At 37.3% G+C, this 25,844-nt stretch overlaps 2 protein-coding genes across 9 annotated transcripts; both read right to left on the bottom strand.

Moving 5' to 3' along the window:
- Positions 1–2,019: 2,019 nt before the first annotated feature.
- Positions 2,020–6,490, bottom strand: edf1 (endothelial differentiation-related factor 1). The gene is made up of 5 exons (XM_038294917.1): positions 6,223–6,490; positions 4,768–4,819; positions 4,508–4,668; positions 4,324–4,417; positions 2,020–2,607 (listed from the first exon to the last, which is right to left on the bottom strand). Exons 1-5 carry the CDS (start codon positions 6,298–6,300, stop codon positions 2,546–2,548), a joined length of 447 nt encoding a protein of 148 aa, XP_038150845.1. The 5' UTR covers positions 6,301–6,490; the 3' UTR covers positions 2,020–2,545.
- Positions 6,491–13,454: 6,964 nt separating this feature from the next.
- LOC119789828 (cingulin-like protein 1) lies at positions 13,455–24,351 on the bottom strand. Of its 8 annotated transcripts, none has more exons than XM_038294953.1 (6): positions 24,231–24,351; positions 20,657–20,817; positions 20,210–20,494; positions 20,069–20,101; positions 19,299–19,439; positions 18,543–19,192 (listed from the first exon to the last, which is right to left on the bottom strand). In XM_038294953.1, exons 1-6 carry the CDS (start codon positions 24,298–24,300, stop codon positions 19,169–19,171), a joined length of 714 nt encoding a protein of 237 aa, XP_038150881.1. In that variant the 5' UTR covers positions 24,301–24,351; the 3' UTR covers positions 18,543–19,168. The 8 variants fall into 8 exon arrangements, with proteins under 8 accessions (XP_038150880.1, XP_038150884.1, XP_038150885.1 ...); XM_038294955.1 differs by having other exon boundaries at positions 20,264–20,494; XM_038294950.1 differs by adding an exon at positions 22,676–22,710 and having other exon boundaries at positions 20,069–20,494; positions 24,231–24,335.
- Positions 24,352–25,844: the final 1,493 nt, after the last annotated feature.

Below are 25,844 nucleotides of genomic sequence, written 5' to 3'. Positions count from 1 at the left end.
TCAAAGGCTGCAAAATATTTAAGAGCCCAGTTGAAATCTAATGGAGAATCTGTTAGATGTTCAGGAGTCAATCTTGCTGAGCTTTCAAAATTGTGAAAATGAGGCTGGGTAAAACAGTTGGTCTCTATACTGTATCTGCAAAGTATTGAATGGAGGTGCTGATGCTAATGCTAAAGCTACGCCCCTCTATTCTCCATTTTGGAAAACTCAGCATCTGTTTCCTTTCATCTTCCAATTTTGCAATGCATTGCATTGGTCTAACACTATAACAAAATACATAAACATTATTGTTGCACTGTGTCAAAATGAACGTTTTAGGTGTATAAATGCTTTCTTAAGACGTTGTATGGCTAAGATCCTATTAAAGCCTGATGCATTTTCCAGAAAGACCCCTCAAAACCACAAAAATATGAAAAGTATCAGCACACTGCTGTGAATATATAGATATATGTCCTTTCTCACAGATTATTTTTCAACAGAAGTGATTTGAAACTTATAAGAAGCAGTCATTGACCTCTAAATGAAGTCTGCAAATAGTTTTGATCATTTGACATTAGCAGACAAGGGCAAGAATCTGCACTTTAGTTCCAAACCGTAACCAGATAAAAAAAAAAAAAAAAAAAAAAAAAAAAAACATCTTACGTCTCCTAAAACAGCCAAATGAGAATACTGGATAAATATTTTGTGGAAAAGAAAATGGTGAAGTTATGGATTCTGTTACTTGCAGCATAAACTAGCAGCCTGAAATGATACTCCTTGGAGGCGTGATGTCCTGAGATAGCCTGAGCTTAATTAAGGTGATGCAGCACCCAAAACGAACCAGTGAAACAACTAATAAAAGCTTATAAAACAATAGAGGTTTTAAAGAGGTCTAGTAAAAGCCTACACTTAATACTGATGAGATGCTGCTGTGACTTTATAAAAAAAAAAAAACACCCTCTGCTTAAAAAACTTCCAGGGCGATTATTTTTTTTTTTTTTTATTTACAAATCCTAATATTCCTCCAAAGCTTCATTTCCAAAACCACAGAGGCTTAGATGGCCTTCATTCCCACCAAAGGTGGTATGACCAGTGAGTTCAGAAAGTGTTCATTTAAACCAGTACCGTTTTCACCCAAATTATTTGTCTAATGGTGAGATGTTTTGGTCCTGAAAAATTTAAGCGCAACAATATAGATTTTATCTGTTGGCAGGAAGATACAAATTCATAGCATTTGACACTGATTGTTATACAGATCTTAGCGTGTCATTACTGCTTTAGATCATTTCACCTGGTTTCCTTAACATACAACTTATGGAATAAAAATAATGGAAAAAAAATTTTATCATCATTTTTTTTGTGTCCCCTTCTTAATAAAATCACTTGGTTTTTTCAATCATTTTCTGTTTTACTTTTAATGTAAAGCTCGTTTGTATTCATTTCAAAATTATTTTTCTTACATCTGACGTAGACCTGAGTTTTGCTGTTTGCACACATAGCTAGATCCCCCCCCCTTCAAAGCAGTCCAAGTAATTGTAGCTGTTCCTGTAGCAAAACTCATTCAAAATTGATGTACATTAGAATTTCAAAACCTCATAAAAAAATAAAAAATGGTCACCTCCCTCCATTATTCACCCTCCAGCAGTCTTTACATTATGTACATGTCCTTGAAATAGAACAATAATTCCATCTTGGTAATGAAAACTGGATTTGGTAGAGATACCAAAATATATATATTTAAATAACCTGCATTGCTTTTTAACTATATATTTAGTTTTTTTTAACTTGATGTCTTTCAATGCCACCTTGTGCCACCAGGCAAAAACATTCCATATGAGGTTTCATATAAATGCTTTTAGTGATCATATAAAAGAAATTTCTGAGCTTATTCTGCCACCTGCTGGATAACAGTCATCATAAAAAAACATTTTAAAGTGACTGGTTGGAGGCTGGTTGCAATGCAGTAAATAACCCCTCCCGGACAAGAATTTTAGAAATAAAAAGGATAATTTCCTCCGAAATCTTACACCTCTGACAACATTGTCTTCAACTGCTAAATTTTATTTTATTTAAACCAAAACAGAACAGCATTAAAACATCTTAAACATGGTATTAACATCCACCAAGTTGTCTTAAAAGTGTGAAAAAAAAGATGCGATCAAGCACTTGTGGTTTAACAACATGCTCAGATTTGAAAGTTAGTCAGATTTATTTGATCATAAAAATTAAAAAATCACCTTCTGAATGACTTAACGGCGTCATGCTAAAGTCTAAAAGGTGAAAAGAAATTCACTGATCTTTAAATCTGTGATACTGAGAAAAAAAAAGCATTCAATCATGTTGGTTTACATCGAGTGTTGCAGATGACCCCATTTGTACACAGCAAGTGGTACAGTTGATCACCAGGTCCTCGGGCAGGACACAGGTGAGATCAGCCCAGGTAAGGGAGAGGATTGGATGGAGGACAGGGGGAATGGAGGTAGGGGGTGGGGGAGGTTGACAAAGGATTTAGGTTTAAGTTAAAGGTACATGGGGGAAGGGGAGGGCTGATTTCGAGGCTTTGTCTTCATTTTGTCTTGGATTTAGCCTCCAGGGGTTGGCCAATATCTCTCCCACGCAGCTTCCGTCCTAGAAAACAAATAATTAAAACTTTTGTGTTACATGATTACTTAAATAAGAAGATTCCAACCATTTACTGTCCATATGTGCATCTATTGACAGCATATGCTGTTCAAAGCTTTTTCTAAATTAAATTATTCTAATAAAGGTTATGAATACGAGACAAGACAAACAAAATTAAAAGGATTTTGGGGTTTTTCTTATTTTTATTTTTTTTCCATCGGGAAATGTCTGATCATAGGCCCAGTCCACATGAAATCAAAACGAACACGAAACGCTAATATTTTCCAGAACGTTTGTCGTAAAGACGGAGACGTAAAATAAATGTGAGCGTCCACACGAATGCATGAAAACGCTGCAAAATGTATGCCAGGCCTGTAAGTGGCGCTGTGGTGCCAAAGCAAAAATAGGCGACGAAATGTTGGGCATGCGCACTAATATTTATACATGGTTGCCCTGCGGGTCCATTTTCGTGGTTCAGTCAAATTCAGGTGCTGAACTATGTCGTCGATATTGCTCTGTTCTTCCTGGAGATATTCCAGAAGAAGAAGATTCTGTTGTAAGCTGGACAGCAGGGTGAGTAGCATTAGCAGCAACCATTCAACACAGTACGGCGCCATTGTTGTTGTGATACTGTGTCGCGCATGCGTGTTTAGAGGCGACGCTATGACGCATGCGTGTAAGAAAAAAAATGCTGTTAGAGCTTAAAGATGGAAACACGAAAACGGCGTTTCAAAATCTTCCCACTCTGAAGGCTGTATAAAAAAAAGATCGTTTACAGAACCCCGAAACGCCGGCTTCGTATGGATGAGAGGCTCGTTTGGTGAAAAATTTGTGCGTTTAGGCCAGGGTTCGGCTTCGTGTGGACGGGGCCATAGTGTCTCTAGCCAGCCCAGAACACTGCAGACCTTTCCAATATGTTTATTCATACAGCTTGATTCAGGGTTTAACAGCAAATAACTGTGCCTTTCCATCAGCTTTTTTTAATGTGCATTTTGAAGTATCACATCAGAAAAGCTAAATGGAAAAAGGCAAAAGCTGGAAAAACAAAAAGAAAAACAAGATCAAATTCACACAAAAGGTTTTCATGCTTGCTCAAGGTGGTTTACAGCTTTTTACAAAGGTTTAATGCGGAAAAAACATCATTTCGAATCAGCTCTGACGTAGCCCACTTTTAATTTCACATGTTCCTGCTGTCAGCGTCTTCCTGGACGTTCCCATTATGCGTGTTAACATGGCTGGAAGCAACATTGCCAGTAGTAGTCAACATGTTAATGGAAAAACAGCTTTCCCGATAAAAACATATTCATTACAATAGTAAAACTTTCCTTGATTAGTGATCTGTTTTCAGTGCCAAATAGCCTCTAATTCCTGTTTATTACAGCCATGTGTTATAACATAATGTGGATGACAACATAAGACGGCAAAACGTGTTGCAGTGCGTGGTTAATTCGCATTAAACCAATTGGAAACATTGCAAATTTGCATTTTCTTTTTCGCATTTCAGTTTGATGGAAACACTGCTAGTATGTCTGTATCTAAAAAAAAGCAGACTCAAGATCATTAAACGAACCATTAAATCGACTTAATTGACTGCAACAGAAAAAGTTTCAATAACCTTATCCAAAACTGTGGTTTTGTTTTATTGAGTTTAAATTTCCCCAACTCTGCAGGTTTTTAATCACACACCATGTCTCCTCATGTTTATCTTTGTGTAAAACTTACCAATGACTCTCTCAATTTTTCCCATGACCTGGTTGTTGGGTATTGCCTTCCCGCTTTCATAGTCGGCAATCACTTGAGGCTTCTCGTTAATTTTCTAAAGGTTAAAACACATATAATAAAAATGCATTTACTGGCTGTGTGCAAGTCAGTGCAGAAAGTCAGTACACAGAAAGCATCTACTCACAGTGGCTAGGTCTTTCTGGGTCATTCCCTTCTCCTGTCTGCCTTGCTGAATAACTTTGCCCACCTCCAGAGGAACCCTCTCATGATGGAGCTCCTCTGTCTCTCTGTCCAGCTTGGCCGTATTTTTGGTCACAAGGTGCTGCTTGTTCTGCCCTGCAGACCCTGTTTCCAGAGAAGTTGTGTGAAGCAATTAGTAGAGAATCATTATTATGTAGTTATAAAGCAATGTCTCTTATTTTTTCTTTGCAAGCAGATGTTTACATTTCTTGGCTGTCTCAACATCCTCCCCTCGTCTCTGGGCAGCAGTGATTGCCTAGAGAGGAAAACAGACGGTAGGGGTGAGCGCGACTCTGAACAAATTGCTGTTTTATTGCGGGTGAGGTTACATTATGGCTGTGTTTACAGTCAGCCCTATCTGCTTTTGTTTGTCACTTCCAAGCATGCGGCTAATAAGTAACAGCTTTGCTTATCCTAGCTTATAGACTCAACCAAAATGGCATTACAGTCAGTAATATTCCCTAAACACAGTTTCACATTTAGACCCAGTCAGAATGATCTCAGGATTTAGTCAAAACAAAAAACAATGTTCCTTGCTGAAGCAAACAGGTAAACAAATTTGCTTTTTTTTATATATTGGTGTTCAGTTAAATTCTCTGCATATGCACTGACCAACTACTAACAATGGGAAAATAAGGTTTCTTTAAGACTATAATTAGAGATCTTTAAAAAATTATACAAACCAACAAAAACATTCAGTGGTTATGAACATTTATTTTTAGAGATTGCTGCAATTGAATTTGTTGTGAGGTTAAACTGGTCCAGTATAACATTGATTTAAACCTTCCCATTGCAGCTCTCTGTTTATCTTTAGGGTTGTTTTCCTGAAAGAAAAAACTTTGGTCAACTTTTTTTTATGCTGCATTTAATTTTTTTCCCCTTCCACTACTGAACTATATTCTGCTACATAGATCTTACAATCTGATAGTCTTTCCTTAATGAAGACAAAACCTTCACAGCATGAAGCTGCAACCACCTCTGTTTGATATGCAGGGTTACTTCTTTTTAATTAAAGCTATTATGTATTTATTTTAGGAGTAACTTGGAGATAGTTGGATGCAACCATTTAGATTCTTTCCAATTCAAATAAACTAATAACCATATGTTGTTTTTCCCTTATCCTAGAAATATACTTACAATTGCATATATATATTTATAAATATGCAATTGTAAGCTGACATTTTTTAAACCATTGTCATTTTAAGACACTAAATAACAATCATATCCAGCTGATAATAAACTTAACTTGAATATTTTTATATTATTAACATGCTATTCGCAACCATAAAGGTTTGCAACAAGTAAAACCAACAAAGTGTTAGCACCATGTATGGTTTCACTTGCCAACTTCACATATACCAGCGTCTGTTAAATGATTCATCTGTGTTTGATAAGCTGTTAATAGTTCCAGATGATAAACATTCCCATAAAAAAACAGTAATAATGTCTCGCCACCATGTGCACTCCCAGCAAACGATCACTCCTGTTGTCTTTAAACTGAAGCACGCGAGGCACACAGAGACTGCCTGTTCAGAAATCGGAACAAGAATAAAACTAGCTTCTATTTCGTCAAAAGCAGAACCAGTCATTTAAATGTACGATAGGGGGCGACCAAATAATAAATAAAAAAGAAACTTGTTTTCAGGCGTCCATACTCACCTGCTTGGACTTGGCCTGGGCAGCAGTTGGGCCCTTCTTCCTCAGCACAGTCACCGTATCCCAGTCACTTTCCGCCATGTTTTCAGAGGCCCACTCTTTACCCGTAATGTTTGTCAATCAGTTTTTAAAAAGTTTAAATGCGCTCAGTGTGAGTGGAAGTGCTACTTTGCAATGGTAGACTGTGGGCTTTGCTAGTGGTACTTCAGCGAGTCAGCTCCTTCCAGAAATATCACCCACGCGTTCTGCCAAACCTTTATTTATAACTCAGAGGTTAACAGCTTCACAGCGGAGGGGGGCGAGCAGCGCCCTCTACAGCTAGAGATAGGAAGCAATGTGGCAAGTCATTGTACCATATAATAAGACACCGGTGTCGTGTATTTTTTAGCAGAAGGGTCTCAAATAACTTATGTGTTTGTTCTATTCTTGAAAACTGGAAACATTCTCAAACCTTCTGCTTCGGATTAATAACATGGTACCAAAACATTGGTTGGGTAAAGACACATTTCTACAAAATCAATTAGCAATGGTTGTAATGATATTACAAACTTTGGGAATCAATGTTCTAGGGGCCACGGAAGTACTGCATGGGGGTCGCAAACATTTTTGTTGATTAGACTTTGTATTTTATATTTCCACCCATGCTATTTTTTTTCACAAAACTGAAATGTCTTAAAATACACATTAAAATGAATTCAACACACAGTAGTGAACAGATAAATGGAGGCAGAAGATTTCTTTCAGTCATCAATGCACACATTCGCGACACACAGGAGCTCTTTCAAGCTGGGCACCATTTCATTCACAACACCTGTCCCATTAACCAGGAATCAGAAATACTTTAATAATCCCAGGGCAAAATTACTTTCGTTTCATTACTCAATAAGTAATAGAGTGACTATAGGACCAATTTCATACAATATATTTATAATAAGGGGGGGGCCGCTCCATCTCGCCATCAGTTTGGGGGTCCTTGGCCTGGAAAACATTGAAGACCCCTGTTCTAGACAATAAAGGAGGCTGTTGGTTTGTATTTTAAGTACATATTAAACAAGTCAAAAGTTTGGACACATATTTTGAATCAATTGTTTGTCTTTATTTTAGTATAACTTCCTATTTTGAAGAATGGTGGCCTAGTGGTTAGGGCATCGCTCTTGGCTCCCAAAGGTTCTGAGTCCAAACCCCACTCCCACAGACTGCCACTCTGGGTCCCTGAGCAAAGACCATTAAACCAACACTGCTCCCCGGGTGCCGCACAATAGTAGCCCACTGCTCCCCAAGGGGATGGTTTAAATGCGGAGATCGAATTTTGTTGCTTTGTACTTGTGACAGTGTAATGACAAAAAAGTTGAATTCTAAAAAAAAAAATTTAAATAATTAAAAAACAGGAGGGCAGTTTCGAGTCAAAATTACAAAAAATGTTGAAGGATTTAAAATGATTTTGTTCCTACACAACTCAGTTTAATTTTGCTTTATATTTGTGATGTTTCCACTATTTTACTACAAAGTAGAACATATAAAAAATAAGGAAAAGCAACTGAATGACATATGTTTAACTGGTTTTTGTGTGTGAGCATATTCTGAGTCTCTGCACTACTTTAACGCTACGATTTTTTAAATGCTGCTTGTCTCTAAATTTTGACCTTAATATATGATATCCAGTGATGGGACTAACGGCGTTGAAAGTAACGGCGTTACTAACGCCGTTATCTTGTTTTAGTAACGAGTAATCTAACTAATTACTTTGACTGTAACTATAACGCAGTTACCATTGCAGGCACCCCGTTACTGCGCGTTACTTAGGTCGCGCAATGAACCTTTTTTCATGATAGGACTCGTGCGCAGCTGCGTGAAGCTGACACCCCACCCACGTCAAAAAACTCTGCAAATAGACTGAATGGTTAGTGCAACGTTAGTGCAGATTTGTGCAGAAAAAAATATTGTTTGTGCTACTTTTGTTTAAGAGATATTAAAGATTTATTTTAGGTCATCCAGAGGTGCGCGCCTTGTCATGAGAGAGGGGAGGATGAGATTCCGTCTGTCAGTTGAATAGGTGGGTGTTTCTGCTGGCGGGTGTTAACGTACAGCACACACAGAGAGATGGAGAGTGAGGATGACTCCAGCAGCAAAACAGCGTTTTCCACATGGAAATACCGGTGTTACGTAGAGCTGCGTTTCCCCATCACATAACGGTTTCCTCTGCATCTCCACACAGCGCAGGCGGCACGAGTCACCGCGCAAGCGACAGGAAACGCGCATGCTCGCTAAAGGCGCGCAACAGTCGCTCTGTGCTCGCGCCACAGGAGAAGTATGGAGAGCGTGAACGATCAAATGAACCTGACAACAGCCAGAAATGATAGCCTATATGGAGAAAGGGAGAAATCTGGATGGATGGATGGATGGATGGATGGATGGATGGATGGATGGATGGATGGATGGATGGATGGATGGATGCTCTGCCTTCTCAACCTACTGTATTTTTTATTTTAAACATTATTTGATGGCCTTTGTGGCAGGGATGGAGATCCATATTTTATGTCACACACAGAGTATACATCTAGATAGATAGATAGATAGATAGATAGATAGATAGATAGATAGATAGATAGATAGATAGATAGATAGATAGATAGATAGATAGATAGATAGATAGATAGATAGATAGATAGATAGATAGATAGATAGATAGATAGATAGATAGATAGATAGATGTTGCAGTATCTATAACAACCCAAACACACAGGATTTCAGAATTAGACATCCCCAGTTATTAATTTCATATACTCACCAGATCTGAATGTCCTGTTATAAAACTTCACATCGCGTTCCCCCTGATGTCATTTACGTTGAGTTGCAATAACTGCTAAACTCTCTGCAGGTTCTTGTCTTTGTCGTCCTCTCTATTCAGCTGGCTTTGGAAACACACGGCGAGAAGGTGGGGGCTGGGTGGTGAGGTTTACGGGGGCGAGAAACGCAAAAGTAACGCAATAGTTACTTTTACTAGTAACTAGTTACTTTTATTGTGGAGTAACTCAGTTAGTAACTCAGTTACTTTTTGGGAGAAGTAACTAGTAACTATAACTAATTACTTTTTCAAAGTAACGTGCCCAACACTGATGATATCAGCACCAATTAATGTTGGTGCTGTTATTATTATTACCGGTATTTTTATTTTTTTTTAGATTTAATTTAGCTCTCTATTTGATAGCTATTTAAATTTTACCAGCAGTCTCCTTTTACCCTATCCTCTTCTGTCTCTTTCCAGAGAAACATATAATATAATCCTAATATAGTCCCAAAACTTAACACCACCTACTGTTGGATTGATTCTGCAACTGTCCCTTTATTTGGCTTTTTAAACTGTTTTATAGCAAATAGCTTGCCATACTGGGGTTTGTTGACATGTTACATCAGAAAGCAGAGGAATGCTTAGCTCATAGTCTCACATAACATTCTTTAAGGCTATGTAAATATAAGCAGCTTTCCAAATGAAGTTTAACAAAATTTTAAAAACAACCTTTTATTTTTTTATGACATACCAGAATGTATACAACATCAATTTCAGAAATCTGATGAGCTTTAAGTGGGACATATACTGCTGAGGATAGTGGTGATGGAAGTGCTTGTGGTAGCCACACATAGGTGATCTTCAGGTATACTAACCGAAGAACCCTTTAACCCTTTTCCAAGTAAACAGTTGTCCCGAAAATATTAGCTAATTCCAAATGCAATATTTGGACTAAATAGCTAGGTGTAAAATGTAATTGTTCCTTTCACCAGTTACATGACATTTCAGAGGTGGCATCGCTGTTACGTCGCATACGAACTGGAGACCAGCCAAATTCAGACAGAGCATCGTCTGGCTGCTGGAGGCGTCCTAAACGAAAGCTTTGTCTGGAACCACGTCTAGACGTCCATGTACGAGGCTTTGGATTCATCTGGAAACATTTAGAGGGTCAAGTAAAAAATTAAAATGTAAAACACACTAGGTTTGATGTGGTTCTGTGTGATTGAATAAATTCAAACTGCATTCAAACTGATAAAAAAGAATGTGAATCCAATCTGTTTCCTACCTGGATAAAAACCGCTGTGTTCATGTGAAGAGTCTCAACTCGATCTGAAAGGTGATTTAGCCATTCCAGGTGGTCACTGATACACTGGCTCAGATCACTGTGGGTCTGTTTTCGAAGATTAAAAAAGAAATTTTGAGTTTAGCATCACTAAAATTTAGTTTGAGATTTTGATTATAGATGAGGGTTTAAAGGGACGCACCGCAGACATATTGTTCTTCACTTCAGATGCAGCAAGACGGATGTGCTCCAGTTTATCAATTTGTTCCTTCAGTCGATCATCGAGCTCCTGCATCATCATCAGGCCCTCGTCTGCTCTGACAGTGGTCATCCTGAGGCTTGGAAAAGTTATTGGCTATTTAAAAAGGAACACAACCTGTTTGTTTTTGGTTTTTCTTTGTTTCGTTTTTTGTTTGAATAATGTTCTATTGCCTGTAACTCTGGTTATCTTATATAAAAATGGCTTTTTATTGCTCAGAAATACCTCTTTAACTTTTTAAGTTAGAGGAGCAACTAATCAGGTTTGGAGCATCATTTTTTTACTCATGTTTCAAATTTGGCCTTCCTGAATAGTGACCTATTGTGTTTAAAAAAAATGTAACCTAGGATGCACAAACTTTACATGAACTGATAATAAAGGTTGGTTTTTCTAGCCTCACACCATGGTTCTACAACTTCGGTAAAAGCACCTTCAGTGGTACTAAGGAGACCTTTTTTAACTCAGAAGAAATTCTGCCGTTTGCTACTTAAGTATTTATCCTGGAATAGGAATTCTGTTTGAATTCCTATTATTATTACTATTATGCTGCTATTATCATTAATACAAATCTATTTATTACCATTTTGTCCAGATTTTGGAGTTATATTTTTACTAAGGCTGTACAGTTTTGGGGTGTTTAAAAGCCAAGTTATATATATAAGTCATATATATCTGTATATATACACAATCTATATACTGTATATATATCCCCCATGCACCTTCTTCTTCTTTTTGACTATTTTTGCTGATCTAAAGTAAATTTCTTCACTGTGAGATCAATTAAGTCAATCTATCAATAAAAATGCAAGGTGGCCATATTGGGTTATAGACAAAGCTGGTACTGTATGAAACCTGGTAACTTCCAAGTTTAAACTCTGGCTTTTTAAGAATTTCTGAAAAAAAATTGAAAAGTCATATAGAAATAAGAAAAAAAAAATTTTTGTTGTTCATTTATTTAGTTATTTCTTTCCATGTTTTTGATGAGAACAGTCCTGGAAGCATTTTTAGCCAATTGGTTGTTTAGCTATCAAGCATATGTATAAAACACCTATGACTTTCTTGAAAAAATAAAATAAAAATCAATGCTTGAGTCTAAATTGTTGCTGTAAATCAACAGAAGTAAATTGCATAAGAGCATTTGTGCCAGGAAAAAAGTCATGACAATATGAACAGCACCACCTCCTGCTACCATTATCTCTAGAAACCTATTGTATGAAGATGGTGATGCTTGGGAAACATTATCTAAGGTATGAGAACCGCTTTTCAATCCAAGTCTTACTGCAGGGCTTTATTCTGTAGCAAGTTTATACACACTGTAACCTCTTTCTCTTCCTGTTGTGTGTCCACACTTTATGAATTTTCAGCCAGATTTCACCGCGTACTTTCAACGGAGGAGGATTAGGGCCACTGCAAAATAAAACAAGTTAACAGTTTTTTAAATATTATTTCAGTTTAATATGGTCATCTTCTCAGAATTCTGCCCTTTTTTTCCTCAGAATTCTGACTTTAATCTCAGAATTCTGACTTTTTTTTCTCGGAAACATGAATTTAATCTCAGAATTCTGACTTTTTTCTCAGAATTCCAACTTTAATCTCAGAATTCAGACTTTTGTTCCCCTCAGAATTCTGACTTTTATCTCAGAATTCTCACTTTTTTCTCAGAATTCCGACTTTTTTCCGTATAATATGGGAAAAAATAATATTTAAAAATCACTTAACTTTCTTTTCTTTTTTTTTTTCCAGTGGCCCTAATCCTCTTCCATAACTTTCAGGTCATTTTCACATCCCGTTAAAAATGTACTTCTTTATTATGATCATGTAAATTGAAATGTTATCTATGTTCCAGAATTAATCTGAAGGAATGCAGTGAATTAACGGACCATGATTTCGTAGAAAACCTTCGCTTTACCAAGCTGTTAAAAACCACTTAGAAATAATTTATTTTTAACTTTTACACAGATTTGGGTAGGTCCGTGCGTCGGAAACATTTAAGTAAAAACTGCCACTTAAAGATCAATCATGTTGTTAGCGGAAAACATCAGCATGCAAAAACACTGGCGCGGCATCAAGGAGACAAATAAAACCAAAAGTTACCTTTTTATGTGAGGTAAAAACACCCAGGAGGTTTGGATCGCTGGAAAATCCGGGGCTGCAGGGGGAAAAAAATCCTTTTCCGCATTCCTAAAGGAAAATAACTTTCTTTCTCCCACCCACAGACTCTAATGGGAAGTGGAGTAATCCATTTTAAAGGATGGACATACCATTTATCCAAAGTATAAAATGTAAAATTATAAAACATTCACATATACTATAAAATTAGATGTTAAAAAAATACCGATATTTATTTATTTTTTCCTGAAAAACTCAATCATGTTTTTCCTACCTGTAGTTTTCTTCCTAAACGCCAGGTGGCGGTGTTTCATCTAAAGCATGGTTTCCTAAAATTGTGGCCCGTCAGTTGTTATTTTGGTGGAACAGTTTTCACAATTTCACAGTCCAAAGTCCATCATATTATGACTGCATTTCACTCCTTTTTTTCTTAAATAATTGTTGTATACTCTTTTACAAATTTTCCTTTACTTTAAAAGCATAGTTATTGACTATAGTTTCAAAATATTTGATTTCCATCATGTTATAGTTTGTTTCCAATTTTATTTTGTCCTGTTCTGAACTTTACCCGATCTTTTAAAATTGTGTTGTTTTTTTCTAGAGCCAGCATCTCTGAGGTTGTACAACTGTTTGGGGAAAGAGCTTAAGTGTAAAAGATTTCACTTAGGCCTAAAACCCAAACAAACCCCTGAAGTTAAGTTTTTTTTTTGTCACATAAACAGCATCCACAAGGGTATTGTTAATACAGATCAAATATCAGCACAAACCGACACATAACTGAGAAATATCTGCTTTTATTGATTAAAAAAAATTGCCACAATTAACTTTGCAACTTGCAACTTTGCAATTTTCTGTTTACACAGTGCTGCACATCCGACGCTCTCTAAATTCAGTAAAACCAGGGGGGGGGGGGGTAATTTTTCAAGTCATAGCACAAGTTCTCAACTGTATTTACAATTTGTTAGTATCAAAGCATAATTGCCTACGTGAAATTTGAGGGCTTTTATAAAACAAAAACTTTTTAGCAAGCATGTCTCATTTTTATCAATATTGTAACAGTAAGCCAAAATGTGACTGAGGTCAACTTTGACAAAGCCGTTTTAAAAAGCTCTTGTTATGGCATTTTGGTTGCTGCCCTGCTGGAAGACAGACATTTTCCTCACTCTCAGGTGAATTGCATCTTGTGACATTCCAGCATTGCCATATATTTATCATTTTCAATTTTTGCATAGATTCTCCACACCACTGTGTTAGACTGGGAACTTCAACCCATTTGGAAATTAGTGCCTCTTTATTGACTTATACAGTATGCAACATCTTCATAAGAAGCTATGGATGCTATGTTCTATGATTAGCAATGCTTCCTTTGAAATCTTTTTTTTATTATTTGCTAAATGAGGATAAAAATACTTTGCTGATAATTTGTTCCTTATAAACTTCTCTAAATTCTCTATGTGATTTAATAAAAAAAAAAAAAAAACTGTTGAAATATTTCTGACTTGGTTGGATGCCTTTAGATCTTTGTAACTTCTGATTTAAAAAGCATATTACATGATCAGATACAAAATAAAAGAGCTGTTTATCTCATGTGTCAACACTAATGTAAATGAGTCAATACATTTTACAAATTCACAATCTGGATTCATGACCTCTTTTTTGTTGCAGAGGATAGTAGCTTTTTAATAAAAAAATAGTCTGCTAGTTGTTGTGTTTTAAGTAGAGTAAGAAAAGCGTTTCAATGCTTGCACAGATTTAAAGAGTAGTAGCATTAATACAAAAAAAAAAAAAAAAGGCAAAGCAGTTTTCTGAAAAACAGACCCGACATTTCAGAAAAAGCATCGATCAAACTAGACCACCAAAACTGGGGATGGGCATCATCAGCCTGGTTGCTTTAGTCTGGAAGCGGATGTGGGTGATTACTGCAGACCGGTTGGATTTCCCTTGAAAATGGTTTGAAGAAATTAAGTAAATGTATTAATGTCCCAAGAACAACCAAACAAATGTACTTTATCAGTCAAGCTGATTGTTGTTTTAGTTCTTATTCACCTTATGTTTGGCAGAGCGAGGGGATTCCTGATTGTTTTTCCCCTTCTTGCATTGGTCTTGTGGCAGAGTGGGGACCTTTCTGCTACCCATCTTAGTTTTGGATTTTCCCCTTCTGGGATAGGCTGCAGCACTGCCTTTACTCTAAAAATGAAAAACATGGAAGGAAGATGAGTAAGAATGGCAGAATATTCCGCAAAAGATCAACATATTGATAGTTTTGTTTAAAGAGATCAAGCACCTGTGTTTTTTTATTTCACTTTGAGTCTCTTGTTAAAGATGTCTGGCACATCAAAAGAATTCATTACACTTCTAAAAATGATTTGCTTTTGAAAAATAAATGGTATAGCAGCTCATGGCAAACAGTAGTTTTACAATGTTTTGCTAAATTTGAAACACTTTGTTGATGAAAACGCAAGGATGGTTCAAAACCACATGTCATAGACCAACTCCTAACACTGTTCACTATTTAACACTAATCTTATTGCAAAGAAAGGCCTAACAGCTGTTTGGATTGTATAATAAGTCAACATTGCACAGTGTAGATCAATCTGAAACATTAAGATGATTAAAAAACAGTAACGCCTTTAAAAAGAAAAATTGACTTAATTTTTAAAAAACGTTTTGGGTTATTCCTCAGATGCCTGGAGTCACTGATTAGCTTCATAACTAAATTTACAATAGTTATAGGTGCTGTTATATTAAAATCCTAACCTCTCAGGCCTATACATTTAAACATGAGGGGTTATAAGATAACATTGAACTGAAACAAAAAGGCCAAAAACACGAGAAATCTGCAAGTGGAGACAACTTTATGTGATTTTCTCTACCTGGTCGTTGAACCCAGAGATCTTCAGCTCATTCTGGAGATCCTTCATCTTCCAGGCGCACTCTTCATCATATTCTTTCAGCTCATTCTGGAGATCCTTCATCTTCCAGGCACACTCTTCATCATATTCTTTCAGCTCATTCTGGAGATCCTTCATCTTCCAGGCGCACTCTTCATCATATTCTCTCAGCTCATTCTGGAGATCCTTCATCTTCCAGGCGCACTCTTCATCATATTCTTTCAGCTCTCTCTGGAGATCCTTCATCTTCCAGGCGCACTCTTCATCATATTCTTTCAGCTCATTCTGGAGATCCTTCATCTTCCAGGCGCACTCTTCATCATATTCTTTCAGCTCTCTCTGGAGATCCTGCATCTTGTCTTCTTCATATTGTTTCAGATGTTTTTTCGACTCCATAGTTTCCAAACCTAAGTTATCAAGCCGAGCAACACCCTTCTTGGCCATCCTATAGCTTAGAGGATCAAAAGCTTAAACATAGTAAAAAATAGATTAGAAAAATCAGTAATATTTTTTTCTATTTTACAAATTTTAAATCAAAATTGTATGGCATGCAATTTTGCATGCTCCTAATCAGACGACGGATGGCGTCCTGGGGTATCTCCTCCCAGATCCGGACCAGGGCATCACTGAGCTCCTGGAAAGTCTGAGGTGCAACCTGGCATCGTCGGATGCATCGAATCATAATGTCCCGGAGGTGTTCTTTTATATTTAGATCAGGCGAGCGTTGGGGCCAATCAACGGTATCAATTCCTTCATCCTCCAGGAACTGCCTGCATACTCTGGCCACAGGAACCCAGGATCCACTGCACCAGCATAGGGTCTGACAATGGTTGCAAGGATTTCATCCCGATACCTAATGGCAGTCAGGGTGCCGTTGTCTAGCCTGTATAGGTCTATGCTTCCCTCCACAGATATGCCTCCCCAGACCATCACTGACCCACCATCAAACCGCTCATGCTGAATGATGTTACAGGCAGCATAACGTTCTTCATGGCTTCTCCAGACCCTTTCACGTCTGTCACATGTGCACAGGGTGAACCTGCTCTCATCTGTGAAAAGCACAGGGCGCCAGTGGTGGACCTGCCAATTCTGGTGTTCTGTGGCAAATGCCAATCGAGCTCCACAGTGCCGGGCAGTAAGCACAGGGCCCACTAGAGGACGTTGGGCCCTCAGGCCACCCTCGTGAAGTCTGTTTCTGATTGTTTGGTCAGAGACATTCACACCAGTGGCCTGCTGGAGGTCATTTTGTAGGGCTCTGGCAGTGCTCCTCCTGCTCCTCCTTGCACAAAGTAGCAAATACCTGTCCTGCTGATGGGTTGTAGACCTTCTACGGCCCTGTCCAGCTCTCCTGGAGTAACTGCCTGTCTCCTGGAATCTCCTCCATGCTCTTGAGATTGTGCTGGGAGACACAGCAAACTTTCTGGCAATGGCATGTATTGAAGTTCCTTATCGACTCAGACGCCAGCAAGGTGGAGGTAGGATACTGGTATGGGCTGGTATCATCAAAGATGAGCTTGTGGAACCTTTTCGGGTTGATGATGGAGTCAAGATCAACTCCCAGACCTAATGCCAGTTTCTGGAAGACACCTTCTTCAAAGAGTAGTACAAGAAGAAGTCGCCATCATTCAAGAAAAACATGGTATTCATGCAGGACAATGCTCCGTCACACACAGCAAAATACAACAACAGCGTGGCTGGCCAAAAAGAGTCTAAAAGAATAAAAAATAATGATATGGCCTCCTTGTTCACCTGATCTGAACCCCATTGAGAGCCTGTGGTCCTTCATGAAATGTGAGATCTGCAGGAAGGGAAAACAGTCCACCTCTCTGAACAGTGTCTGGGAGGCTGTGGTGGCTGCTGCACACAATGTGGATCGCAAACAGATCAAGATACTGACAGAATCTATGGATGGAAGGCTTTTGAGCGTCATGGTGAAGAAAGGTGGCTATATTGGTCACTGATTTGTTTTTTGTTTCTTCGAATGTCGTAAATGTTTATTTCAGAATTTTGAGCTGTTATATTGGTTTACCTGGTGAAAATAAACAAGTGAGATGGGTATATATTTGTTTTTTATTACATTGCCTAATAATTCTGCACAGTAATATTTACCTGCACACACAGACATCCTCATAAAATGGCCAAATCTAAAAAAAAAAACACAAACTTACAAAAATATGAAACTTTGATATTAAGGAGTCTTTTGGGTAGATTGAGAACACAATTGTGGCCCAATAATAAAAATAATCCTCAAAAATACAACTTGCCGATTTTTTTTTTTTTAACTTTATTCTTTTTTTTTTTTTTCAGTGGCCCTAATCCTCTTCCGTAACTTTGAGTCACTTTCACATCCCGTTAAAAACTTACTTATTTATTATGATCCTCCCATATTTATGAAGTCATGTATGGCATTTCTATTTAATGTAAACTGACAGTTATAAAAATGAAATATAGTCTAAAATGTTATCTATGTTCCAGAATCAACCTGGAGGAATGCTGTGAATAAACGGACCATGATTTCATAGAAAACCGTTGTTGAATTACCAAGCTGTTAAAAACCACTAAGAAATGATTTATTTTTAATTGTTGCACAGATTTAGGTAGGTACATGCGTCTGAAGCATTTAAAAAGTCTAATAGTGAGTTTTTAGAGTTAAGTAAAAACTGCCACTTAAAGATCAATCAGTTTGTGGAAAACATCAGCATGAAAAAACACTGGCACTGAAATATGGAGACAAATAAAACCAAAAGTTACCTTTTTATGTGAGGTAAAAACACCCAGGAGCTTTGGATCGCTGGAAAATCTGGAGCTGCAGAGAAAAAAAAATCCTTTTCCGCATTCCTAAAGGCAGACATCCCAAGTTCCAAAAACTAATTTCAGGGAGATGCTTATCAAACCCCCCAACAAAAAAGGAAGAATAAAATAAACAACACACACACACACACCCGGGGACAACAGACCCGCACCGTGCCCCATACACATACACTTAAGGCCAGCAACTTTTCATCAACTGTTTATTAACTAACAGTTATTTCTTAAACACAAAACAGAACAGTATTGGTCTTTTATTTTTAATACTTTCAATCTTGTAGCCTAAAACATCAGTTGTGCTTTCTGTTTTTAGTGGGACTTCAGCATACAGTGCACGGTGTCATCATTCCTCACCATGGCTATGTGATTTTATAAAATATAAAAAAATAGTTGAAGTATTTCTGACTTGGTTTGACTCCTTTACATCTTTGTAACTTCTGATTTAAAATACACATTACTAATCAGATAAAAAATCAACGAGCTGTTTGTCTCATATGTGTCAAAAATAATGTAAATAAGTCAATACATTTACAAATTCACAATCTGGATTCATTACCTCTTTTTTGTTGCAGCAGAAAGTAACTTTTTAATAAAAATTAGTCTATTAGTTGTTGTGTTTTAAGTTGAGTAAGAACAGCGCTGCACAGATTTAAAGAGTAGTGGCATTAATACAAAAAAGAAAAAAAAGGCAAAGCAGTTTTCTGAAAAACAGACCCGACATTTCAGAAAAAGCATCGATCAAACTAGACCACCAAAACTGGGGATGGGCATCATCAGCCTGGTTGCTTTAGTCTGGAAGCGGATGTGGGTGATTACTGCAGACCGGTTGGATTTCCCTTGAAAAAGGTTTGAAGAAATTAATTAAATGTATTAATGTCCCAAGAACAACCAAACAAATGTACTTTATCAGTCAAGCTGATTGTTGTTTTAGTTCTTATTCACCTTATGTTTGGCAGAGCAAGGGGATTCCTGATTGTTTTTCCCCTTCTTGCATTGGTCTTGTGGCAGAGTGGGGACCTTTCTGCTACCCATCTTAGTTTTGGATTTTCCCCTTCTGGGATAGGCTGCAGCACTGCCTTTACTCTAAAAATGAAAAACATGGAAGGAAGATGAGTAAGAATGGCAGAAAATTCCGCAAAAGATCAACATATTGATAGTTTTGTTTAAAGAGATCAAGCACCAGTTTTTTTATCTCACTTTGAGTCTCCTATTAAAGATGTCTGGCACATCAAAAGAATTCATTACATTTCTAAAAATTATTTGCTTTTGAAAAAGAAATGGTATAGCAGCTCATGGCAAGAGTAATTTTACTGTATTTTGCTAAATTTGGAACACTTTGTTGATGAAAACGCAAGATGGTTCAAAACTTTACACAGTGTAGGTCAATCTGAAACATTAAGATGATTAAAAAACAGTAACGCCTTTAAAAAGAAAAATTTACTTAATAAATTTTTCCTATGTGAGCAAAAGATCTAACAAAATAGTCAAGATTCAGAGACTGAACGTTTTGGGTTATTCCTCAGATGCCTGGAGTCGCTGATTAGCTTCAAAACTAAATTTACAATATTTATATGTGCTGTTATGTTAAAATCATAACCTCTCTGGCTTATACATTGAAACATGAGGGGTTATAATATGACATTGAACTGAAAGAAAAAAGCCAAAACACAACAAATCTGCAAGTGGAGACAACCTTATGTGATTTTCTCTACCTGGTTGTTGAACCCAGAGATCTTTAAATCATTCTGAAGGTCCTGCATCTTCCAGGGACACTCTTCATCATATACTTTCAGCTCATCCTGGAGGTCCTGCATCTTCCAGGCGCACTCTTCATCATATTTTTTTAGCTCATCCTGGAGATCCTGCATCTTCCAGGTGCACTCTTCATCATATTTTTTTAGCTCATCCTGGAGATCCTGCATCTTCCAGGCGCACTCTTCATCATATACTTTCAGCTCATCCTGGAGATCCTGCATCTTCCAGGCGCACTCTTCATCATATACTTTCAGCTCATCCTGGAGATCCTGCATCCTCCAGGTGCACTCTTCATCATATTTTTTTAGCTCATCCTGGAGATCCTGCATCTTCCAGGCGCACTCTTCATCATATACTTTCAGCTCATCCTGGAGATCCTGCATCTTCCAGGCGCACTCTTCATCATATACTTTCAGCTCATCCTGGAGATCCTGCATCTTCCAGGCGCACTCTTCATCATATACTTTCAGCTCATCCTGGAGATCCTGCATCCTCCAGGCGCACTCTTCATCATATTTTTTTAGCTCATCCTGGAGATCCTGCATCTTCCAGGCGCACTCTTCATCATATTCTTTCAGCTCTCTCTGGAGATCCTGCATCTTGTCTTCTTCATATTGTTTCAGATGTTTTCTCGATTCCTTAGTTTTCAAACCGAAGTTATCAAACCGAGCAACACCCTTCTTGGCCATCCTATAGGTTAGAGGATCTAAAGTTTAAACATAGTAAAAATAGATTATAAATATCAGTAATATTTTCTTGTATTTTACAAATTTTAAATTTAACTTGTATGAAGCTAATAATATGAAGATTCTTTTTACCTTTGGTACCGATATTTTCTAAAGTATGGAACCATTTAACTTTATTGTACCAATAATCAAATTAGATGGAAGCACAGCTCTTAGTTTAATAATCATTATTAATGTAAATTTCTAATCTTAAACGCAAATAATAACTAGGGCTGCACCAATATTAATATCGAACTTTGATCCGATATTAGCCCCAAAACTAATATTAGATTATATTGACCTGCGTCCAAATTTCTGATTTTATCATTCTGATAGAAAAAACTGCTTCTGTTTAAGATTTCTGTAACCCATTGGTTAATATAACACGGGTCATCATATCTATTGATGTTGACTATTTTTCTCTGTTAGTAATAGCACTTCATCAAGCCTTTTTTAGCATTCAACAGTCCAAAATAAGTATATATATAATAAAACATGTATGGTTTATCTCAATATCATATCAGGTCAATATTGGTATCGGCCAATACTCAAAGCTTCAATACCGGAAATGAAAAAGTTTTATCAGGATACAGCTAATAATATCTGATAATATTTCAGTTCCTAATATGATCTCAATATTCAACATGACTAAATAACTTTCACCTTTTACTGAAGGTATGTAATCTGCAAGAACTGAATCATATTATTCACTTTCTTTAAGATTACATATGTCCCTCTATTCAGGGGGTGGAATGATCTTTAGGACAGTCCATCATTTGTAATTTGATTTGAAATTTGAGTTCAAGAAGGTTGAAATTCTCATACTCGTCATTACTTTTGGGAGGGGTGTGAGCCATAAAATAGTGATCTGATTCTAACAGATCTTAAGGATCAATGGGGTGTTTGTTTACAACACCCTAAATATAAGTATATATATGTATATATATATATATATATGTATATATATATATATATATATATAGATGTGTGTGTGTGTGTGTATTAGTAGGAGGCATAGATACATTTAAAAAAAAAAATCTAGATTAATCTAGAATAAAAGGGCTAATTTGAATTATGCCACAGGACTTCATGAATAAGAATCAGAATTACTTTATTAATCCCTGCCGGGAATCTTTTTTTCTTGCAGTGCAACCGTTTACAGAAAAGAAAAATAGGATTTTAAGTACAAATAAGATATAATAATAAAATTAGAAAAGGATAATAATAAAATAAGATAATGGTAAAAGTAAGGTAAGATAAGGATGATGTGTGTGCTACCTAAATAAGTAAAAGCAAACCTTTGAACAGGTTTCTCAAGCTAGGTGGCGCCTTAGACCAGGGGCTCATCTCCTATTTCCGAAATGCATCACAAACTGGTTGAGAAAGCTTTTCTACATGCATCAAAATACACCACAGCGTGGCTGGCCAGAAAAAGTCTAAAAGAATTAAAAATAATGACATGGCCCCCTTGTTTACCTGATCTGAACCCCATTGAGAGCCTGTGGTCCTTCATGAAATGTGAGATCTGCAGGAAGGGAAAACAGTCCACCTCTCTGAACAGTGTCTGGGAGGCTGTGGTGGCTGCTGCACACAATGTGGATCGCAAACAGATCAAGATACTGACAGAATTTATGGCTGGAAGGCTTTTGAGCGTCATGGTGAAGAAAGGTGGCTATATTGGTCACTGATTTGTTTTTTTGTTTGTTTTTTTATGTCGTAAATGTTTATTTCTGAATTTTGAGCTGTTATATTGGTTTACCTGGTGAAAATAAACAAGTGAGATGGATATATATTTGTTTTTTATTACATTGCCTAATAATTCTGCACAGTAATATTTACCTGCACACACAGACATCCTCATAAAATGGCCAAATCTAAAAAAAAAAAAAAAACACATAAACTTCCAAAAATATGAAACTTTGATATTAGGGAGTCTTTTGGGTTGATTGAGAACACAATTGTGGCCCAATAATAAAAATAGTCCTCAAAAATACAACTTGCCTAATAGTTCTGCACACAATGTAGTCTAGCGTTAACGCAGATAACGGCCCACCACTTTAACCATGGTTATGTCAAATTGGACACTAGCGCCACCAATCCTAGTGGGGACTGGTGTCACAACACCTGGTGGCAACTAGCGTCACCTCTCGTAGAGGTGACTGACGTGGCAACAGCTGGTGACAACTTACTGGTGTTTCTGGACCTACTGATGACTGGAATCTTAATGAGCTCGGTGATGCAATAAATTGATCTGTATTATTAAGGCTTTTATTTTGTAGAGTAACAGGTGTTTAATTTTGAAGGTCTAGTAGGGCTTTGTCTTTAACATGAGGTCAGACTCTGGAGTTATATGGAATCCATTTACAATTGTTTCATCTATCCTTTTCCTTCTTATTAGATTAGTCAGTGCTTTATTACAGAGGAAATGGGCAAGCTTTATTGAGAAATGTGCACTCAGGTGTGCTGTGAAAAGGCCTTTGTAGCCTAATTTCAAGAAACTGGTTAAGTATGGGTCATAACGATGAGCCGTATGCTGCAATGAATTATTGTGTATAATACAGTGGCTTTTATTTTGTAGAGTCCAGCAGGGTCTTTTCCCTGTTATGTTAATAGATCTTTATTAAGGTGGTATTGAGAGTGCTTTAATTTGAGCTCTGCAGTGCTGTGCAAAGGCCAATACAGTCAAATAAAAAATGGTTGAGTTTTGGTCATAAAGCTGTGACATTATGTTGCAATAAATTAGTGTGTATAATGTAGCGGCTTTTATTTTGTAGAGTTTTGTACAGCTCTCATGACATTTCCATTTTCTTAAAGTGCAGCAGTGATCAAATGTAAACATTGTGGGAGAATAAACAGTGCAAAAATCCACAGATCTGTGCCTTGCCATAATTCTCTGAACTCCTTGGGCAGTTCCTTCGACCTCATGATTCTGGTTTGCTCTGAGATGCACTGTGAGCTTTAAGGTCTTATAAAGACAGTTGTGTGCCTTTCCTAATCCAGTCCAATCAGTTTAATTAAACACAGCTGGACTCCAATGAAAGAGCAGAACCATCTCAAGGAGGATCAGAAGAAATGAACTGCAGGTGATTTAAATATGTCACAGCAAAGGGTCTGAATACTTATGACCATTTGATATTACAGTTTTTCTTTTTTGATAAATATGCAAACAAATTCTACATTTGTGCTGTTTTTATCCAGCTAGATGGGGATGCTGAGTGTACATTAATGAGAAATAAAATTGACTAATTGATTTTAGCAAATGGCTGCAATGAAACAAAGAGAGAAAATGCATAGAGCATAGGATGCCAATGCAAATCTCGCATTGCTATGGAAGGCACAAATTAATCAATTTCTTTCTACCCATGGCTTGACTGGTGATTAAAAAAGAAATTACCTTTTAATTCAGCGTTGGCTAAAGTTTCTTTAAGACGGTGGAGTCCAAGCTTTCTCACACTCCTATCCATTCATGAAATGAGGAGACTATCGTTTCAAGTTCCACTCCTTATTTTACTGAAATGAAACTGAAAATGAAACTCAGCGAGATTTCTTTTATAGCTGAAACTTATTAAAGCTGCGTTCCAGTTTCATTGTTTTCTGATCAAGAAGGCGTAATACCAGATGAACTAAATCTGTAACCTGGGCAAAAAAAAGTCAATTTAAAAGTTTTAATGACTAACTTAAATAATTAGAAATTACATATAATGTAAGTCAGTCATGGGAATATTTCCTCAAAAATAAAATAAAAATGCAGGGCAGACTTTTGAGCGAGCAGTGCAAATTGAGGTAAGTTGCCTTTAGTGATGCCACTAGATGAAGGCACTTTAATCTGCATCAGATTTGGGCTACAAACAGAGGTGGTTCCAGCAAACTCTCACAGGGCTGGCCAGTAAGGGATCGACCAATGTGCAATCAGGGATGGCCGGAAAATAATAATAGGCATGGAAACCAGTTGATGGTCAGCCTACTGATCAAACACACCAACAGGAAAAACATGCACTACATCTATATTTTCCAAATAAAAAACAAAACAAAAAAAAATACAAAATTTTCATGCACCCTTAGCAATAAAGCAGCGTATTTTATATTCTTTAAAGTTTATACCAACAGAACAAGCCATGATATTCCTCAAGTCATACATTTTTCATACTAACCTCAAGACTGGAAAATAAATTAGTTTTGTTTTTTTTGGCTTGTTCTGATTCCAGACCAAAGAAATTAAACAAAACCAGTGTCCTGCAGGTTACTGTCTAACGTGTTCTTAGGCATGGACGAAATATTGATCTAAGATTCTGACTTCGGCGTGTTTGACCATCACAAACCCGGATCACAGATCCGATTAACTGGCGCATCAGATGTTTGTATATTGAACTTCTCAGGAGTGACAGCGGTGCACATGACATAAGAAAAGCTTTCGGCCAATCAGGAGCTTGTGGGCGGTCTAAACTCAGGGAAGCTGGCTTCAGCTTGAGCAGCAGTTTTCCACTTGGTCCTAGAGCTCGACGAATGTCTCTGTATTGTAGTGTAAAATCATTTTGATTTGCCTCGTCTGTTCCTGTTTGGCTGTGACTCCATCCTGGAGAGAAATAGCTGTGCTGCTGCCATCAACACCCTTGTTTATAGATGTTGGAGATCGGCCTGTTTACCAGTGTAGTCCTGTTTCTCTGACTGTGACAGGCTGGATGTGCTCTCTTCCTCCTCTGACATGGGAGTTGGCTAAGAGCTCGTCTGCCTGGCTGTGTGTTTCCTGGACGGAGCCGCCTTTTATGGCTGCTTTTTGTATCTCTGGTTCTGTCTCCTTGAACCCCAGTCAGCCTCAGCAGATGGCCGCTCACACTGAGTCTGGTTCTGCTGGAGGTTTCTTCCTGTTAGAAGGGAGTTTTTTCTCTCCACTGTCACTACAAGCATGCTTAGTATGAGGGATTGCATCCGAGTCAATGCAATCGACTTTTTTCCTTAGAAAACTTTTAATCAATTTGACTGTATGATTTGTTGAACTATAAAGTGCCTT

The sequence above is a fragment of the Cyprinodon tularosa genome, unplaced genomic scaffold, assembly GCF_016077235.1.
Source record: "Cyprinodon tularosa strain WSP-4 unplaced genomic scaffold, ASM1607723v1 ctg349, whole genome shotgun sequence".
NCBI lineage: Eukaryota > Metazoa > Chordata > Actinopteri > Cyprinodontiformes > Cyprinodontidae > Cyprinodon > Cyprinodon tularosa.
Note: the sequence above shows the minus strand (reverse complement) of the source record. Positions and strands in the feature narration are given on the sequence as shown.

Bases quoted from the DNA above. Each gene is read 5' to 3' on its own strand.
- edf1 (XM_038294917.1), bottom strand. From the start codon at position 6,300: ATGGCGGAAAGTGACTGGGATACGGTGACTGTGCTGAGGAAGAAGGGC. The intron at 4,669-4,767 runs GTAAACATCTGC...CTCTGGAAACAG, and splicing joins TGTTGAGACAGCCAAGAAAT to GGTCTGCAGGGCAGAACAAG. The intron at 2,608-4,323 runs GTAAGTTTTACA...TTTGTTTTCTAG, and splicing joins AAAAATTGAGAGAGTCATTG to GACGGAAGCTGCGTGGGAGA.
- LOC119789828 (XM_038294949.1), bottom strand. From the start codon at position 24,300: ATGGATAGGAGTGTGAGAAAGCTTGGACTCCACCGTCTTAAAGAAACT. The intron at 20,818-24,230 runs GTAATTTCTTTT...TTTAAACTTTAG, and splicing joins AGCCAACGCTGAATTAAAAG to ATCCTCTAACCTATAGGATG. The intron at 19,193-19,298 runs GTGAATAAGAAC...ACCTTTTTCAAG, and splicing joins CTTGCTCTGCCAAACATAAG to GGAAATCCAACCGGTCTGCA.